At 39.5% G+C, this 18888-nt stretch overlaps 1 protein-coding gene across 2 annotated transcripts in view; it reads left to right on the forward strand.

Annotated features, from left to right (window-relative positions):
• The window catches only part of gpr158a (G protein-coupled receptor 158a), a 95256-nt gene that overhangs the window by 39021 nt on the left and 37347 nt on the right, over window positions 1-18888 (forward strand). For both annotated transcript variants that reach the window (XM_033639046.2, XM_033639045.2), the window contains exons 3-5: window positions 6865-6967; window positions 11704-11930; window positions 17769-17837. In XM_033639046.2, coding sequence (XP_033494937.1) covers window positions 6865-6967; window positions 11704-11930; window positions 17769-17837 — 399 coding nt within the window. The remainder of the gene's footprint in view (window positions 1-6864; window positions 6968-11703; window positions 11931-17768; window positions 17838-18888) is intronic.

Raw genomic sequence — 18888 nt, forward strand, 5'->3', positions numbered from 1 at the left:
TAATTTCCTCTTGCACTAAGTTTGACACGTTTAACTAATGAATGAAACCCAGTACTTGTGACCAACGCATGAGCATGTGAGAGGACTGTAGGACTCTCAAATTTATCTGCAATTTGCAAGTGATAATAATTTGTGAAACGGCTAATGGCATTATTTGCAGTCTTTGTGTAAGTAGTGCTCACAAATCGCTGTTGTGAAATGAGCCCATGGCTCGCAGTGGTAGTTACAGTTTATCCCAGAGGTGTTGGATGGTGATATGTGTTTTTTTTAATATTCTTGAATTGTAAAATTTTGAATACTGAGCACTGTCTAACATATCATTAGATATTGCAGGGGTCTTCATCATTTTTCAGGCTAAGGACCCCTTAGTTCAAGAAGAGACTGTGCAGGGACCTCCTTCTACATATATTGTATAAAACTGAGTTGCACTTTAGATAATTCAATCAGCAGCAGTTGCAGCATGGTAAGGTGTGTTAGCCTCACCTTAAATTTTGCTGATGGTAGAGTCTCATGCTCAAAAAGTTACTAAATGATCCACTGTGGCTCACATGAATATCCATACACTTGGAATAATGATACAGCTAATTGGCCAATATGGTTCAATAGTATGTAACTGCTAGCTAACTTGTTCACCTCACTGTTATGAATAAGCACCACACAGTGGTTTTGCACTAGCTAGCTCACATTTTTGGACAAGGATTTATGGGTAACAGTTAGCCTATCATTAATGTTGTGTATTTTCATACATATTTCATTTTTTTTTAATTGAAAGAGAACAACAAACAAACAAAAATCACCTGTCACAGACCCCCTGTTGTAGACCCAGGTGCTATGGTATTAAAAATTCCCTTAATCGGAGTTAAGGGTCCAGCCCAAATCATGAAAAATACCCCCAGACCAAAAGAAAACAATGAGACAGCAGTGTCCACACACTTTTGGCCACATAGTGTACAACGCTGTTTTCCCTGTGCCAGTGCTGAGAAGATGTTCTGGTTTCTGTTTATTGCTTTAATATGAGTTTAATTGATATTAGGTCACTATTAAATTATGAATTGATCACAGTGATGTTACAAGCACCACTGCTAGAAGAAATTGCACACAAACCAGAGGGCGAGAGAGAAACAGAACAAGAGACCGAGTGTGTGTTCTGTCTTTTTTTGAGTCCTGCGGCCCTTTTGTAAGTGCTCTGTCACAGGCAGACCATGCTTGCCTGACAGCGTGACGCACTCCGATAAAAAGGCTCTCGCTCGCGGTCACACACATGTCACCATGGCAATTAGTGTGTCAGAGTGCATGTGATTGACAGCTGCCACAGCTGGGATGTAAACAACAAGTGGTGTTGTTGAGGGTACCTGGGGCGCCGGAAACACACAATGCAAGCTCTCTTACATGTGACTGTCATAAAGAATGAATGAGGTATTTACTTATCTCTGCATCCACAGGTAGCAGATGACACAGACGACAGGAATAGAAACACTTTTTAGTTTTCATTTATTTTCTTATCACAGTTAAATTGTAACTCAGTTTTGAAGGGCAATTTTTCTTGCATCCGTGTCAGATTTTATCAGCGACAACTGCACAGATTCTGTAGTCAAACACATTATTTTCAGTCATATAGGCTTAATTAATTCTCTGTTAATTTGACGTGATTTCTGCGCTCTGACAGCACAGTCAGTGCCTTCAGCAGAAAGAACAATATGGCTGCCCGAGTTACTTGCTATCAACAGAACATCATCAAACATAATTAATATCACATGCCATTCACATAAAATTAGGTCATGGCCTATGTGTGGTCTGTTTAAAATACTGAAACATGTCTTATAATTAGAGGGGATTTACAATAATGTAATCATATATAGACCACAACAGTATTTCAAAAGTGATTTTCTGTACACTGCATTGATTTTAAAAAAGAAGTTTGGTAGCACTATTAAATCACTTCATTTCTACTTTTTTTGTTGATCAATCTACTGATTATTTTTGCAATTAAATAATTACTGTCACAAAACTGTGAAGAAATAAAAAAACAACAACTTCCCAGGGCCAAAGGTCTGCAACTGTCCTGTTTGACTAGCTGTCCTAAGATATTCCATTTACTATTTCATATTTACTGAGAGAGAAGTGGATAGTAGTATCAGGAGTGAAAAAGTCTGCCAGGGTGAGTGGGAGGGGAGGTGGACGGGTCCAACAAGCACAGCACCTTGACCCAGGAGCCTGTGAAACTAAGTGAACATTGAATAATTCTGTTATGTCAGTCTTTCAACCAACGTTCAGCCAACTTTCCTAATGCTAATGAGGTAGCTTTGTTCTCTACACGTAACCATCAACTCCATGCAAACAGTCTAAAAAGTGTCTAAATATGACAACTAAGAGACTTATTAGATCACATTGAACCAGCAAATCTTTGGCATATTTGCTTGCAAGGGGAAATTATCAAAGTAGTTGCTAAATAATTTAGTTTCAATTGACGAATCAACTTATCTTTTTAGCTCTAAAATTTAGTTTATTTAAAGGCACTATGTGTAACAATTTCAGTTGTTCTTTGAGACAAACAAATTTTGCAGTCAAAAGTGTGTCCTAGCACATGTGTATTTACCTCCATCAGCGTATCTAAGTATGTCCGTAAGCTCCAAAATTCTCATTTCCATATAAATTGCGACTGGTGTCTCATCATGTACGTGCGGCATGTTCAAAATACAGGTATGTACAGGGACATACTTGAGAAATACGGAATCACCTTTCACGTTTTCACTTGTCAGTTTCCAGTTTCCGCCTGCAGGTAGTGTGACGAAAAGCAGCAGCAAGCAGGCTAGTCACAAGTGCTGGTGCATTTGAAAAAAGGCAAAAAGGCAATGTGACCGGCGATTTCAAAAAACGAGGGTCAACATCGGGTATCACAGCTAACAGCGGCTAACACCTGTTAGCGACCAGCTCCGCTAACAGCGCCACTAACAGCTGTTAGCGGTGCTGCAGTGTTGCAAGGAGAGGGATGAGGTGCGTGAGGTTGAGCCACTTGTCAGTGGTCAAAAGACAAGATGTGATTGGTTTGTTTCGTCCTATGTTGTAAACACAGCCAGCATGGTGAGGAGGGGGTTAGTCAACTCGCGTCGCATGTGTCTGTGTAGGAGCCTGAATGAATACTCCATGAAGTATCGGATGACATGGTTTCATCAATGTCATCATAGCTTTTTGGTACACAGCAGCTACCATTGTTGCAATACACGTTTGGTTTGAAACAGTGATGCGCTAGAGTGCGCTATCCGTTTGAATGCAATATACGATCTCAACACTAGATGAGAGAAATTCCTACTCAGTGCCCATTTAACTAAAGGACTGAAAGGACCAAGGACTAAAAATTTCTTCTCTTAGGCCTCCAAACCCCAAGCAGTTTCAAGGCATTTATTGCTCCTGTCATATTTTACTTACTGTGGTCTATGGAAACAGCAGCTAGAGGGAGGAAGAACTGAAAGATGTCTTTTGTGCAGTCTATCACAGCTATAACACCATTAAACCTAAAAAAAATTGAAGTTGAACTTAAGTTGAAATTAATTTATACAACATTTTTACCAGTGCCACACAAAAAATGGGATCTCCACATGCACTGTATATTGAACTATTTACATTTTCACAGCCTCTACTCATACTACTCTTGTCTTCCTATCTGTTCTATGTAAAACCCCATTCACATTCCCAACTTGTCAAATACAGCTGCTTTTTCAATGATTTCTGCTTCACACACCAATGCAAAAAGGCAGCTTTTGAAGGGATATGATATGTGGCGTATTATACCACCACCAAAGGTGCAGATGGTGTCAGTTTTAAACACTGCCAGTAACAATGTAATATATGGAGCCTGAACAACCTGGTCTCACGGCAAAGTCGTCGAAATCTGACGCTTGGTCAGACACTAACAAAAAAGCCATCCTTTCACATCAGCATGACACACAGTTGCTCGCCATTATTGTTTAACGGCGCCCAGCAGCTTTAGAGGGTAATGCGACGGGACAACAACAAAAGTAAGGGCGGTGGAAGTCCGGGTACGACAGACAGGAGGGGTGGTGGATGGGTCCAACAACCACTAACTTTCTCTTGGGAGGCCGGTGTTTACTTTCCGTAAGATTGTAAAGCCAAACCCTGTTCTTTTTCCTAAACCCAACCACATGTATATAGGCAAAATAAAACCATGTGCGCTTGTTGTTGAAGGGAAAAAAACATCAATTTGCGGTGTTGTACCAACGTCATGTGTTTATTTTGAAACAGACTGAATGCAAACAGATACAGTTCCTGTTAAAATGAAAGTGTATTTTTAAAGAAGACAATGCATGTAACAGGCAGAATTTGGCACGGCATTCCAGAACGTCAACAACCAAAGCACCCAGGGTACCTAGCATGTCGTATCTAGGCGTGGAAAGTCCATGACCAAACGTCAGTATGTGGCAAGGTTGGAGTGAGAATGTGTTGGCCAGAAAGTCCCTATAGCGCTGGCAGAAGGGGAGGGTTGATGGGTCCAACAAACCCTGGACTTTCACCTTGGAGGCCGGTGTTAATTTCCTGTGTGAATGTTGAGCCAACCATTTGTTTTTGTTTATTTTTAAACCTAACAACGTGCTTTTGTTGCAATTTTGTTGTCGTTGTGAAAATTGAAGTGTATTTTGAAAAGGTACAATGCCAGCGTAAATTGACACACATTTAACCCATCAAAACATTGCTTCATAGTGCCAATAGTGGTAAAAAAAAAAAAAAAAAATACATACATTGGTACCTTTAGATTACTTTTGTCATAAAAAAATGAACTCATATTTTTATGGGATCAGGTGTTATTTTTAAATTATGATTGTTTAATTTAGAAACATAAATCATCTCCAATCTTCATTTCATCTTAACCGTACACCTTGACATCATCCCAGGTGTCTCCTCGGCTCCTCTACCCTGTGTGGAGACCTTTACAGATCTGGTCCGAATGCTCCATTTTATGATCGTCGATAACAGTCTGGCTCCTCGCTGGACCGCTAAGATCACATGTGACTAATGGCAAGTAGCTGGGAGGCAGGCTGCACTGTCTGGACCACTTCCTCCGTTCAACATGCTCCACCTCTCCGAGCCCCCGCATCAATCACCGCAGCAGGCAGGAGTGGGATGCACTGCCAGGGCTATTCCTGGCTCCCCCTGTCACACACATGAAAAAATACGCATACACACACACACACCTGTCTCTGGCTGTTTCTCTGAGTGTCTCTGTGAGGTGGGCATATTAACAGTGGCAGGCAGTAGCTGCGGCACGCTCCACCTGTCCTGAGGAGACAACTGTTGGGGAATCAGAGATGAAATCACGTTGCACCACAGTGCTCATTTAAAGTTGCACCAGGCAGATCTTTATGAAGGGATACACAAGTCTACGGCCGGTCTATCCTGCAGATACATCCAATTTGCCTGGATAAAATGTACACTCTGATGCACACAGGATTTATTAAATTAAACTGTTGTAACCCAAACTGTTTCCTAAAGAGTGAATGAGCAGGTTACTCAAAGAGAGGCTGAGTTACCAAAGTCAGGTTTGCAGTTACCTGCACTGCAAGTTGAGCTGCTGATGGTGATACACATTCAGAACATCTGGGGCTGATGTTTAAATACGTTAAACGGTTACAATTAAACAGAAGAAACCTTGACATAAGCAAGTATTTTGCTAGAAGTCTTGTGGATGTAATATGTTGCTGAAGTCTAACTACACTGCAGCAAAACACTGTACACAGGTTTACAATTTTAAGATCAAAAAGACCACGATGTCACGACTGTCACCACTGAAATGAGGAGCCGTATTCAACACATTACTGTAGTGCCACTTTAAAATGCTTTGGTCTCTCCAGTGGAATTTGTTTGAGGAACTTGTTCGCTGAATTGTAACCTGGTAATTACCTTGTGCTTTTCAACCCTGGCCAGCCTCTCCAAGGCTTTGACTGAGGGCCTACACTCTCAGCAGCTAGACCTCAACAAGGACCTTGAGAGACAGTCAGAAATAGCTGCCTCTTAAGACGTGCAGAGTCCAGTCCGCTGTGAAGAGCATCGCAGTGACTGATGCTTCATTTAGACGCTGCCACTGGCCTTGCCTCTAGATCTCACAGTCAGGTCACAAACACTTCATAACGTGTCAAGTGTCAGCTGAAGCACCGTTGCTATTCTAGGCCCCTCGTCGTTCCTTGGGACTCATAAATCATTATCATCTCTGCTTAGAGAAACATGAAAATAAGACAGTTATGTAGTTTTAGGGAAAGAGCGAGGAAAGAAATTAGAGCTTTACGGCAGTGACCCAAATGTGTTCATACAGAAGAGAAGATGGAATCTCATTCCCACAAGAAATAGAATTAATGGTTCTCCTTTAATCATGCAAATAAGTCTGTTCTTAATTTAGATATTAATTATATCTTGTAATTTGGCAAACAGCACACAAAGTCTGCCAAGGATGCCCCCTGACGCCCCTCGTGTTTTTCTCAGCAGCCCTCAGTCTGTTTCCTATCAGACTTTCAATCAAATGGAAGCAGCTTTACTAATTTAATATTGAGTGGTGAGAAGGCACAGTTAGACAGAGAGGGGAATCTCACAGCTTAAATAATTAGACCCTTGTCCCGCCTACAAGACATTTGATCCCACATTCTTTTCACTCATTTCCAGCTATGGCATTTACTTTTGGTTTAGTATTGACATATTTTAATTGCTTTTATATTAGTGTCTTATCAGTCTGTAATACAGGCTGACATGTTTAAAATTCTATAAAGGAAATGAATAATTTATTATCAAGGAAACTGAAGGTCAAACTGCATTCCCTGTCTTCTCTGTGTGGCTGATGTGTATGTTTTTGTGTCTTTGCAGTGTTTGCCGATCCATGGTCATGGATTTGTCTTGGACAAGTACACGTGCCACTGCAAGAAGGGATTCTACCACCCCAACAGAGTGGCTATCAACGGCTTTACAAGTAAGTAAATCAATCACCTGTTCAGATATATTTTTAATAAGGCTGATTGGTCACTGAAAGATGATTCAGTGGACAATTTTTATGACTATTTTTATAATCAATTTGAGGTTCACAACATGTGCCTGAAAGTAGATTAACAAAAAATGTCACATTGAAAATCACATGACATCTCAAAATTTTAACTGGTTTGTTGGTGTGTTTTAGGGTAATGAATCAGAAGTAGATTAATTGTAGTTTTGAGCATCAAAGTTAATTCTTGACCTTGAATATAAAAGTTTGACAAAACAATTTGAACCTACAGCTTTTTCTGGAGCTTCGTTTACTGAGAAGACTCTGCTGATTAAGATCATGAGATGTGGTTGAAAGCTCTATAAAAAAGCTAGCAAGAAGACCTTATTACCTTATTTTGTTAAACTGTTGTTGTTTTGATTGGCAAAGATCAGCATTCAAACCTTGATCAACCTGAACAAGCCTGAGGGTTTTAGTATTTACCTCAGTACTTTTGGTGAATGTACTTTACACTTACTGACTTTAAACACATGAAATCTGTCACATAAATAAATCCCTTACTATTTTTACAGAATTTAGATCGACCTCCCTGTGTGGATCTGAAAACATATTGTCATGATTAATATTCAAAATCACATAACAGCTCTATAATTTGGGGTCACAAGAAATTTGGTGAAAAAATAGTGGCAATGAAGGAGAAACCTTAGATGATGATAATACTGATGATGATCATCAGTATTATCATCATCTAAGGTTTCTCTTTCAGTGGTGTTCAGTGGTTCAGTGGTGTTTTTTCTAAAAATGTCTTCAACTGGAAAAGTTGTTAATGATAAGTGTACTATACACATACAATGTAATGTATACACAGTATAATGTCGACTGCAAAAAAATAAATTGATCAATCAAAAACCAACCCAGGGTTCTAGGGGTTAATGTCAATACAATAACACATAAACAACTGAGTTACTATTGAACAGTTTTGTCCTGTATCCAGCACAACCTTGAGATTCATTTTAGACTCTGAGCTCATCACAAAATTCTATGAGATCATATTTCTTTTAAGTTATTTGCCAGCAAAAGTTCAAAAACAACAAAGCAGCCTGTTTGGAGGAGACAGGTCTTTTCATGTAAATCCAGTTTGTTCAAATGTAGCAGATGAGCTCATTTTATTCGATAGTGACTCTGCCTAAAAGTTGCATATATGTAGATTAGCATCAGCTGTTAGCAAAAGAACTATAAGTTGACCTTCATATGTTAACATTATATAACGGCTTCACTTTATTACTATGTAAATGAAAGAGGCACGTGTTACTGCCCTGTACCTGGGGAGGCTAATCAGGTTCAAGGTGGGAAATATCTTTTTAATGGTAGTTACTTTTCCCAGTTTATTCTGTCTGCTGTGAGTTAATTAAAAAAGGCTTCTGCAGACACAGAGCCCCAGTGGTTTTCACCTGCCCTCCATCACTCTCATACTTTCATTTCGATCCACTTTCCCTCCTGTCTCATCCCACACAAACCTTATATAGCTTGTTCCTCTGTGTCTTTCTCAATTTTACCCCCTCAGTTTTTTCCCCTCCCTCCCTCTCTCTCCATCTTATTGCATCCTTTTTTTTACCCTAAAATATTTTCCCTTCATGCACCGAAAAGGAAAAAAAAGCTCCACATTTTCTTTCCCGAAGAGCTGGGTATCTGTGCTGTCTGCTTCTGCCTGTTTGTGCAGTGTGCTGTGCACACAAACTTGCGTGTTCATGTGTGCAAGTCTGCATGAAAGTGTGTGTGTGCGTGCGTGTTTGTGTGTGTGTGTGTTTGAGAACACAATAATAGAGAGGAGAGGCAAGCCTGTTAGCGAGGCGTAGTGTGCTGCAGTCTGGCCCACCATGGGGCCAATAACAAGCCTGTTAATCCACAAGGGGACATCCTTGACACTCCTTTGCAGAGAAAGCCAGCGCAACTCACTTTCCTTTGTCTCCCAGTGATCTTCCATTGTGGATCTCGCATATAAATATATGGGAGGAGTTGTTGAAGTTTCCTCTGACTGTCAGTCAACTGCAGGAGCAACAAACCAATGAGAGTGAGCTGAAGGATATGACTCATTGCTACGGAGATAAGTAGTCCTTTTGAAGGGATCAATGATGTGCAGAGTCATAGCTTTGAAAAATAGGCCAGTTTCTTTTTAAAGGCAAAATCCCTGCAAATCTCTGAGACAATGACTGTTTCCAATAAAGCCTCCATAAAAGCTCTATATAAGTCCACCATTCGTTATCCATCCAACCATATGGGCATCTCTCAGGGGGATTTCTATACAAACCAATCACAAGTCCACTGTTTGGTTTTTACCTTAGTTTACCCTGGGAGGGATTTTACCAGGAGGTTTTTTAGCAGTCGCTACTGTCCAGTGCAACCAAACCCATCCACTTTTGGTAACAGAAAAACTCCTTTTGAAGCAGCTCATGTTTAGTGACTGGTTTATACCCCAACCTCAGTGGTAACTCTTATATACATTTACTTTCTCCACCCAGATCTTGCGCCTAGCTTCAAACAGCATATTTTTTTCACAGTTTGAGGCAATCTGCCCTGCCTTCAGACTCCCCATCGTCTCTGCCCTTGTCAGGATAAAAATGACTAAGTTCTGGCATGCCTCTCTGTGTGCTTTTTTCCGTGGAAGCCGTGGTTATCAGCCTTGTATGAAATGCCAGTGACTGAACAAGGTGCTGCAGTGTTGACGTTTCATGTTCACACATATAGATCAATCTCCTTCGTGTTGACACAATGTCGATGACTCCTTGTAAGGTCAGTGAGGGATAAGCATATATATATACTCAGTCTGTCATAGAAGCACTTCATCTCCTTTATCTTCACCGGTGTCATATACAGAGGAAAATTCAATACCAAGGAAACATTAAGACAGTAACAGTTGTTGCTACACAACCTGCTTTTATTCTGAAAATTATGGAAACATGATGAAAAAATTATGAATTAATGTTGTGTTTGTGTCAGAGCATCTGTTACGCTCACAATTCTGGCCTCCCTCTCATACAAATCCATGCCTGTGTACCTTCAAAGTGCCCCATTGAGATCTGGTATTTTACCTTCGACTGCTGAAACTTGACAGGATGTTAATCTAGAAAAAGAAAAGCAGATCTGTCCAATGTGCTCTCTAAACTATACAGAAAATGGATTCCAATTTGTTTTCTTCTGTATTTTTTTATTGTGAACTGTGCAATGCTTTGTTTAGCAAGATAAAAATAGATATTGCTTTTGTAAATACAGAAGAGTCACAAAGACCGAGATATCTGTTCACATGTGAAACATATAAATTAGTGAGTCATCTGGAGAAAGCCTGGGAGAAGAGATAAAAAGCTCTTTATCAGGACAATGTAGAAACTCAACTCTCCTCCCCCTTCTGTAGGGAGGAGAGCTGTGAGGACACTAACAACAATATTCACCTACATTAGGTGCACCATTACTTTTCAAAATCATGATCAATAATCAATATAGTGCATCATTTTCTCAAATCATATGCAATGCTGCTTCTCATTGTTATATCATACACAATACAATTTAACACGGATTATCAGGCCCAGTATGCTCTTTTCCCACCATTTAAGTTTAATTTTAGTAACTCAGTTCTTATCTTACTCCTGTTCTTACTCTATTAGGCACTGGTCCTGCTTTTGCTCCTTGAAAACACTTCTTGTCTTGTTTATTTGTATGTTTTGACAGATATTTGATACTCTATTGTTTCTAAAACTGGGCCCAGTGAGTGACCCTGACCTGGGCAACCCACTGGTTGCTCTGGTTGTTATTAGTTGTGAATATTAAATGTGGTTACTGTACTTAGTGTTACTGTAATTTGAAGGATTCTCTGGTACAAGAATTTCCTTAAATTGAGTATATAAATTGAGTTCTATTGAATTGTAACCTCATGTGGATGGGCCAAGTGATTTGGCATGACACAAAGATTAAAATTAATGCATGAATTACAACTTTAATCACTGGAGTACATAGTGCATTACTTTATTTCAATAATGTCAACCATTTATTCATTATTTTAAGCTTACAACTTAGCCTGTTTTTATCATCAGCTGCTTGAAGCTAACTAACAGTGATTTCAACCATCGTTTGGTCCCTTTTAGCAACACCTATTGTTTGTAGGCTTTACATCAACTTTGTTTTTGTTTTTTGTTTTTTTTTTTCCAAACTAGCTGAGGTACTCTACAACATTTCTGTACAAACTCCCTCAGATACATGTACCCCTGGTTGGGAATCTGTCTTGGAGCACAGAAGTAATGGTATCTGCAGAGGGTTGATAATTTTGATCAATGTCAGTGAGGATGTTTACATGCACAAAATATTTCTGGTTTTGCCATTATTCCAAAACAGACAAAATTCCTACCAAGCTGTTTGCATGGTTTTAAAAAACAGTATTTCACTATTATTAACACTTACATGCATTTTACATTTTACATCCTAAAATAATACCGGCATATTCCACGTCTTTATCAGAAGATGCTTCATTCAGAATAAGGCCTGATTAAGAATATTCAGATGGAATATGCTGTTTACATGACCCTGATCAATTCAAGAATATTTGGAATAACTGTGGAACATTGGTGTGCATGTAAACGCAGCCAGTGAGAGGAAGATTACTAGATCAGTTGCTAAGCTTTCTTGGCTTAACTATTTTGCAATTAAACTCCTTTATTTCTCCATCTTGTTTTTGACAGGGATGGGAAGAAAGGGAAAGGTTGCAGACAGCGGCCCCAATGCTGACGAGGGGTCCTCCAGTGACTGCCTGCCATGCCAGCAGGGCTGCGCCTACTGCAAGGACGACACCCCCTGTGTGGCACGAGAAGACGGTGCTCTACGCTTGGCCGTGCTCTCCTTCCAGTGCCTCTGCATGCTGATTGTCTTTGTTAGCATGATACTCATCTACCACTTCCGCAGGAATAAGGTATGAATCACTACATGCTTATAACAAACATTCCCTTCCAGAGTTTGATTCATTTTTCATAATAGAACTGCTGTAGTTTGTGAGTGATTAATGAATTATTGATAGGCATAGTAATTGTGACTAAACTGCAAATGCTAAAGAGGTGCTTTCTTTTTTATTATTCCATTATTAAAACCTTTAAGACAGGTGACCACACACTAATGTTCTTCAGCTTTTAGGGAATCTGTTCTGTCAGCATTAAAGTGAAAGTTTGAGAGGGAACTACACAGATTAGATCCACAATTACAACACCACATCAGTGTGTGTTTGATGTTTTGTGGGCCGTATGGTCATCAAAGCCCTTAGGATCAATAAACCAGTGAAACTGTATGTGGGTGGTTACAATAAAGCTTTGAAATCATTTCAAACAGCTCAGGCACCGCAGATCAACTCAACATCAGCAACGTGGACAGCGACCAGTGTGTGCAAATGAGACCACTAAAACAAATCTACTCTGATTTATACATGGAGGCCACTGACTGCCTCGTGTTTCACAGTTTCTCAGTGATAACATGTCAGCATATAACTTTCTAAGGATGAAATCTGTGCTGGTATTTCATTCATATCATATATTTTCATCAAATCTATTTATAATGTGAAATGTGGCAGTGAAAAATGTTGATTCAGTTTGTATGCTCTGACCTGGCTGACACTGTCATCGCTGTCTAATTTATTCGACTGAGTAAATAATAGGTAATGACAGGTAATGACATTTTCATTGCATCATCAAAAGGTGAAACTACTTCACAAACACAAAGCTTTCTGTGTGGAAATAAAAGATTTATTCATAAAAGCAAAGTATCAGGTCCCTCTCAAAACAATAGCTGCGGTTACATGGGCAATATTTATTCAATCCGATTGAAATCATTTTGATTAGAGATGCTAACTTAACTGCGTATATGGATGGATAATAAAGTAATCTGATAACATGTGAATTTACATGCCCCAGAGCATTTAATCAGAATATTCCTTTTTTGACTTGAATTTGAATTTATTTTTCCAACTTTCTTGAGAAAATTCAATTTATGATATACATAAGTTATAGAAGAAGAAGTGGTTTCGCCTTCAATTTAGTAATAAGTAGCGTAGTGTCACCCAGGTTATTTTCCGTAGCTGCAAATTACAAATGTCCCTAAACACCTTTTATGCGGACTATCAGTAGACATTACGATTTATCATCATTCCCTAAACGTCTCATATGCAGGCTACTGGTAGCGACAGACGATATATATCCAGTTATGTCCACTGACTCCACATAGCAGTCTGTCCCAACAATCTTACATCAGACTTATGTTCTGAAATCCCAAAATAGCACTAAATACTTTTTAAATCTATGAGCGATTCTCTGTCAAAATCAGCAGAATGATGCTGCAATCCATAGTCAATAATTTCGAGTAAGTAGTAGTATTAGAAATGGCATAAATTTACATAAAGTAATAAAATGATAAAATGTCATTCTGCTTGATTCGCTACATGTGCTGCCGTGATGTAACAATGTCGTGTGTTTATGTCGGCAAACTCAGGCTAGATCTTGCCTGAGTTTCTGACTAGGAATTCCGACTGAAATTACCTTTCCATTACTTTTCCATGTTGTTTTATTCAGAGTTCTGAGTGCAATGGATTGCAGCAGGAGGTGCATTTCACCTAATGTTACCCCCATGTGAGGCAACATGTGCAGAAAGGATATATTCATTCCAACCAGAAAGAAACTAGTGGATTAGTGTTTACATGGTTGTTAAGTGCTAATATTTTCCTGTTGAACGGATTATCAAAGGTTTAAACCACCCCTCTTAACCTGATTGAAAATTCCATCAGATGGTGCCACACCAGTCCTGTCTCTTTTGATTGAGGTGGATACATATGCATTTTAATTCTGATTGGGCTGTTGTTATTCTGATTATTAGTGGGATATTAGGGTCCATGTAAGCCAGTCCACAAAAGATAAGTTTATGTCCTCTCTCTTCCCTTACAAATGTGTTGCTTGTTGATAGATGTAGCCTGTTGATTTATTAGTTAACGTGACAAGATCATATATGTCAGATGGCCAGATTTAACAAGAGCCAGTTACTAAAGGTTGAATGGTGCTCATGGCTCATCAGATGGACAGTTATAGCCTGCTGTTATTCCCGAGCTTGTATCAACCTGCATAGCTGCCTTGTCTGATGTAAATGGCTGCAACTATGTTCAGTACTCACCTGCTAAAGTTAAGTTCAGAAATGAGAGATTCCTTTGTTATATAAAGTGATTTCCACCTATGCATATCCAGACAGAGTAGGCTTGTTTACTTCGGAGGCTATATGCACGATATGGTGCTAACATCGTAGGACTGTCTTCATCCAGATCACCAGGAAATTGTCAAAGTATTGGAATATTATTGAGTAAAATGACAACTTATGAGCTCCTTTTTTCCTTGTTTGGTTGTTTATCCAAAGCTGTGTTTCTGTGCATGTATTTCTCAGAATCAGAGTGGACGATGTGGAGTGAAGTGATTTGTGGATAAACTTTGAGAGTGCTCTCTGTTACTCTTTGCCCCCTCAGCCATGACATCTGTTTACTGCTTTCTTCTCAAGTCTTGCCCCCCAAAAACTTCTGCAGTTTCTACTGAGAATGCAAGATTTTATCCTGCAAATACAACAAGTTTCATAGAGCAGTAACACCAAACTTCGGCTGTATTTAACCACCACTTTATATGTGACTGTAAACACTGTATATGTCACATTTCTCATGGTCATGTTGGCAAAACCCTTGAGTTATCTTACAGAACTGCTGTGCTCAACTTAAAGGAAAGTTGGTGATGGTAGTAATTTACTTCCTGAGTTGACTTTCCACCTAAGTAAACTTTTGACCGAACTTGTGAAATCCTCTGAGCCTCTAGTTGCTACTGTCAATTAATTGGCTTAATTAAAGGCTTTGTCTTGAGCAGTAGACATGCGAGGATTAGCCTGAAGATTCACCACATTCCTGACAGGGGAGCATCTAGCTGCTCTATCTCCCACACACCTGAAGACTCTGCCATTATCTCAACCAGAGTTCAACAAAGGATCGCTCTCATTAATAAAGCAGATAAAAGTTTTAGATACTCCGGGGCTTTGTCATCATTTAAACACCATTTATGTAATCCCCATTAATCTTATCAAACTAAGTTTAGGAGCTTAGTTTCAAAGCGTCTCACAGACTTTGTGATAAATTAAAAAATGGTTCATTTTCATAAACAGATGAATTCATTTGGGTTGCAGATTTTAATATTTTACACAAGATAAACACATCTGGTAGCTTTGGCTGGTGTTGTGTGTTTGCATGCTTTCTTAAATGGGTGGCACAGTTGTCCTCTGCTCTTTGAAAGCCCCCTCAAGCATCTCATCAATTATGGGATGATATTTTGTTAAAATTCTTACACAAGAGGAGCACAGAAAGTGCCTCAAATGATGAACCCTTCCATAAAAAGTCCTTGAGGCAGGAGCTTTCACTGTACTTTGTTCTCTTTCAACCAACAAAGAAGAAAGCGCTGCTCCCCTTTTAAATCCTCCTGGAATATTATGATATCCTGTTGTTTTAGACTTGCTTAGACCTGCTGCAGTATGAGGGGCATTTCAGGAGTTATATTTCATTCTGCCTTTAATCCATGTTGTAGAGAGGAAAAATATTCTATTATAATTTTGAGATTTTGGACAAAAAATGACTCAAATTTCTCTCATTTTTATGTTAAGATAATGGTTATCTTGACACAATATTTTAGCTTCTTTGAGCCTGTTGTTTTTAATTTGTCCGTCCCACAGCTCTCATCAGCATTGTTTCCAGCAGCAGTCAGCTGTTTTAGTGAAAAAGCTTTGATAAAAACCCTGGACACAACCTTTCCACCAGACAGCAGACCTAGCAGCTACCTGGTAAACATACATACCTCTAGCATTTAGCTGCTGATTTGGGGATGTATTTTGTGTATTCATTTGTGGCTCTATCATTGCGGATGTATTTGTGATATTTGTGGATGTACCCAACTCAACAAAAGTGCATATTGGACTTACATTTGCCAGGTGGCCAAAAACACAACTCCAAATTAAAGGATGGTCCATCTGCTTTCCTTTTCAAATTTCCTTTTCCCTTTTTCAAATGAAAACACCCACTCAGCTCTCAGCAAAAAGCAGTGACTTGAGTTGGAGTGGCAAGCGCTGATTATAATAACTGAAAGGATTAGTATGGATTTTATAAAGTGGGGTTTTATGTGATACTTATCCATAATTTTTTACCTCTTTACCTTGCTGTCAGACAGCCCTGAAGTGGTTTTATCGCTCTTGTCACATCCACCTTTGACATTTTTGACAAAAACATTAATTTTACCTTGCAGAACATGGGAGTTGCTAGCCTACTACCCATTTGGTTAGCTTGTTTGTGTTATTGTGATACTTTGGGAACTAACTGACCTGGCATCCACAGCAGTACATTGCTTAGCTTCTGTGCCGGTACTCCTTTCTGCTTCTCCAAACTGGGAGCATAGGTCTGATAACACACAATTTCTAAAGACAACTTGGCCCTCTAGTTTTCTTAGAGGGCTTTTTTGGTTTAAAGGTCAGGGAAAAAGTCGTGGTTTGGCTTAAAATGAATAGATGTCTGGAGAAAGCCTTCAAGGAAAACCTCTCCCATGTGCACTTGGCATGGTCACGAAGAGGCACATTATGCATGCTAGGGGGTTTATATGTAGCAACGTCATCACGCACAAACCTGTGTCAGGTCATGTAAGAAAACACTTTAAGAGGGGTTAAGGAAAATAACATTGGCTACGGTTACATGATGGCTTCTCATTCGGAATGAAATAAATCTGAATGAAATCATTCGGAATTAAAGTTTTTCCAGGTAGTTTACATGGGAAATATTCATTCTGAATGAGGGTTTACACGGGAGATCAGTTCAATCGCCTTTATTCAGGTCTGCGCAAGGTTTGGGGCAGGGAAGGTTTCTGATTGGATAGGGGGCGGGGCGGATGTTACATGTTTACGTTTACCGGAAGAAAACACTGTAGTCCTAGCTCCGGATAACAAGATGCTTGACTACGCTGTTCTTAGTGCCTTTTTCGGGTGTGTTTTGCTTATATTCTTAAAGCAGCAGTACGACAACAACATTGTTCTGCTAATGCTTCGTCTGTTGAGCAGGAGAAGGGAGGCAGAAGACCGTGCTGTGGCGAATGGAAACCGGTGAGTGCAACGAGTCCGACTGCTCTAGCTCAGCCCGTTGCTATGCAGCCCGTTGCTATGCGCGCTATATACGTCATTGCACCAGAAGGGCAAGGAAACGAGCATGCGCAGAAAGACCGGAATGAACTTAAAGAGGAATGAGTGTATACATGCACACAAAATTCTTTCATTCAGAATGACAAACGGAGTAAATCACCCCCTTTAATCGGATTTAATTTTCAATCGGAATGACCGTTTACATGACCAATTTTAATCGGAATGGCCTTTCATTCCGATTAAAAGTGGAATTAAACTGTGCATGTAAACGTACTGACTGTGACACTAAAACATGCTTTGATCAAAATTTGAATATTTGATTTCCATATAATATATACATAAGGGACACCAGTGGGAAGCTACAGGATAATAAAAACACCTTGAATAAAAACACAGAATAATTGGCCGGCCCTTTAATGTTGCTCCATGTCTGCTGGATGTGTAAATATGCAACTGTTCGGTTACACGTCAACCATAACAACAATAACAAAAACAACAGCTTGTTGCGCTAACCCCAAGTGAAAATAAATGACTGCAGTATGATTCATAAATGATGAGTTTCTCTGTTTTTTTGCAGAGCATCAGAGCATCAGGTCTAGTGCTACTGGAGGCCATCCTGTGTGGAGCTCTGCTTCTCTACTTTCCGGTAAGCCTGAGACACTCGCTAGTTTGTGTGTGTGTGTGTGCATGCATGCAGGCTCGCATCCTTTCATGTGCTCATTTTTTGACAAGTTAGCTGATGATCCTCATGCCATGCTCCTTTGAGCTTAAAACAAAACTCTGCTCCTCGACTGAAGGTTGGCATTCAGTTTGACCTTGACTTCACGCTGTCGCTCATTCATCTCAAACAGAACAAAGTTTCCTATCTGCAGCGGCGGCACAGAGCAGGATTGTTTGCCTTGTCAGATAGTACAAACCTCAGTCCATAAATCATACCTGGTAGGTTTTTCTGACAGCCGCATGGAGCTGTGATAAGCAGTGTTTTCACAGCCAAGGTGTGCGTGTGATAAAACGGGACTGGCAGAGACAAACATCCTAGGGCTTGTTGGTGACCCCCTGCTAACTGTACACAGAGCTGGCCAATGAACCCAGCAGCCTGTCAACACTACCATCTGTTGACCAGCCACTCACGTTGCTTCATACAGACTGCACTCATTCAGACCTCACACAGAATAAAATCCATTACATTTTATTTGACCTTAAACTTATAAGACTTTTCATTTTAATTCCATTTTTAATTTAAGACCTATTTTTCCTTTTTTCCCCATCAAACCGGTCACTTAAAAGAATTATGTATGTATTTATTCTTAAGTATGGGATCTTAGGAGTACCCAGCAATTAACCTTTTAGCACCCACCTCTCTTTTTGGGATGCTCAACCGAAATTACACAGCTGACAGTTTTTTAGAGCTAAAACAATTCACTGTGTATGTCATTTTTCAAGCAAAACTCTCAAAATCAGGTGGCTCCAGCTTTTCACTGTGAATATTTGCTAAGTTAATTTTGTAAATATCTTATAAATATGATGAACTAAATTTCTTTGAGGTTGCTGGTCAGATAAAAAAGCAATTTAAGTACATCACCTTGGCTTTTGAAATTTAATTGACAAAGTGATTGATTATTCGAGGAAATAATTGTCAAACGAATTGATAATGATAATAATTGTTGCATGAGACCCTTATGATGAATTTGGGCATA

This window comes from Epinephelus lanceolatus, chromosome 20 (assembly GCF_041903045.1).
Source record: "Epinephelus lanceolatus isolate andai-2023 chromosome 20, ASM4190304v1, whole genome shotgun sequence".
NCBI classification, from domain to species: Eukaryota; Metazoa; Chordata; class Actinopteri; order Perciformes; family Serranidae; genus Epinephelus; species Epinephelus lanceolatus.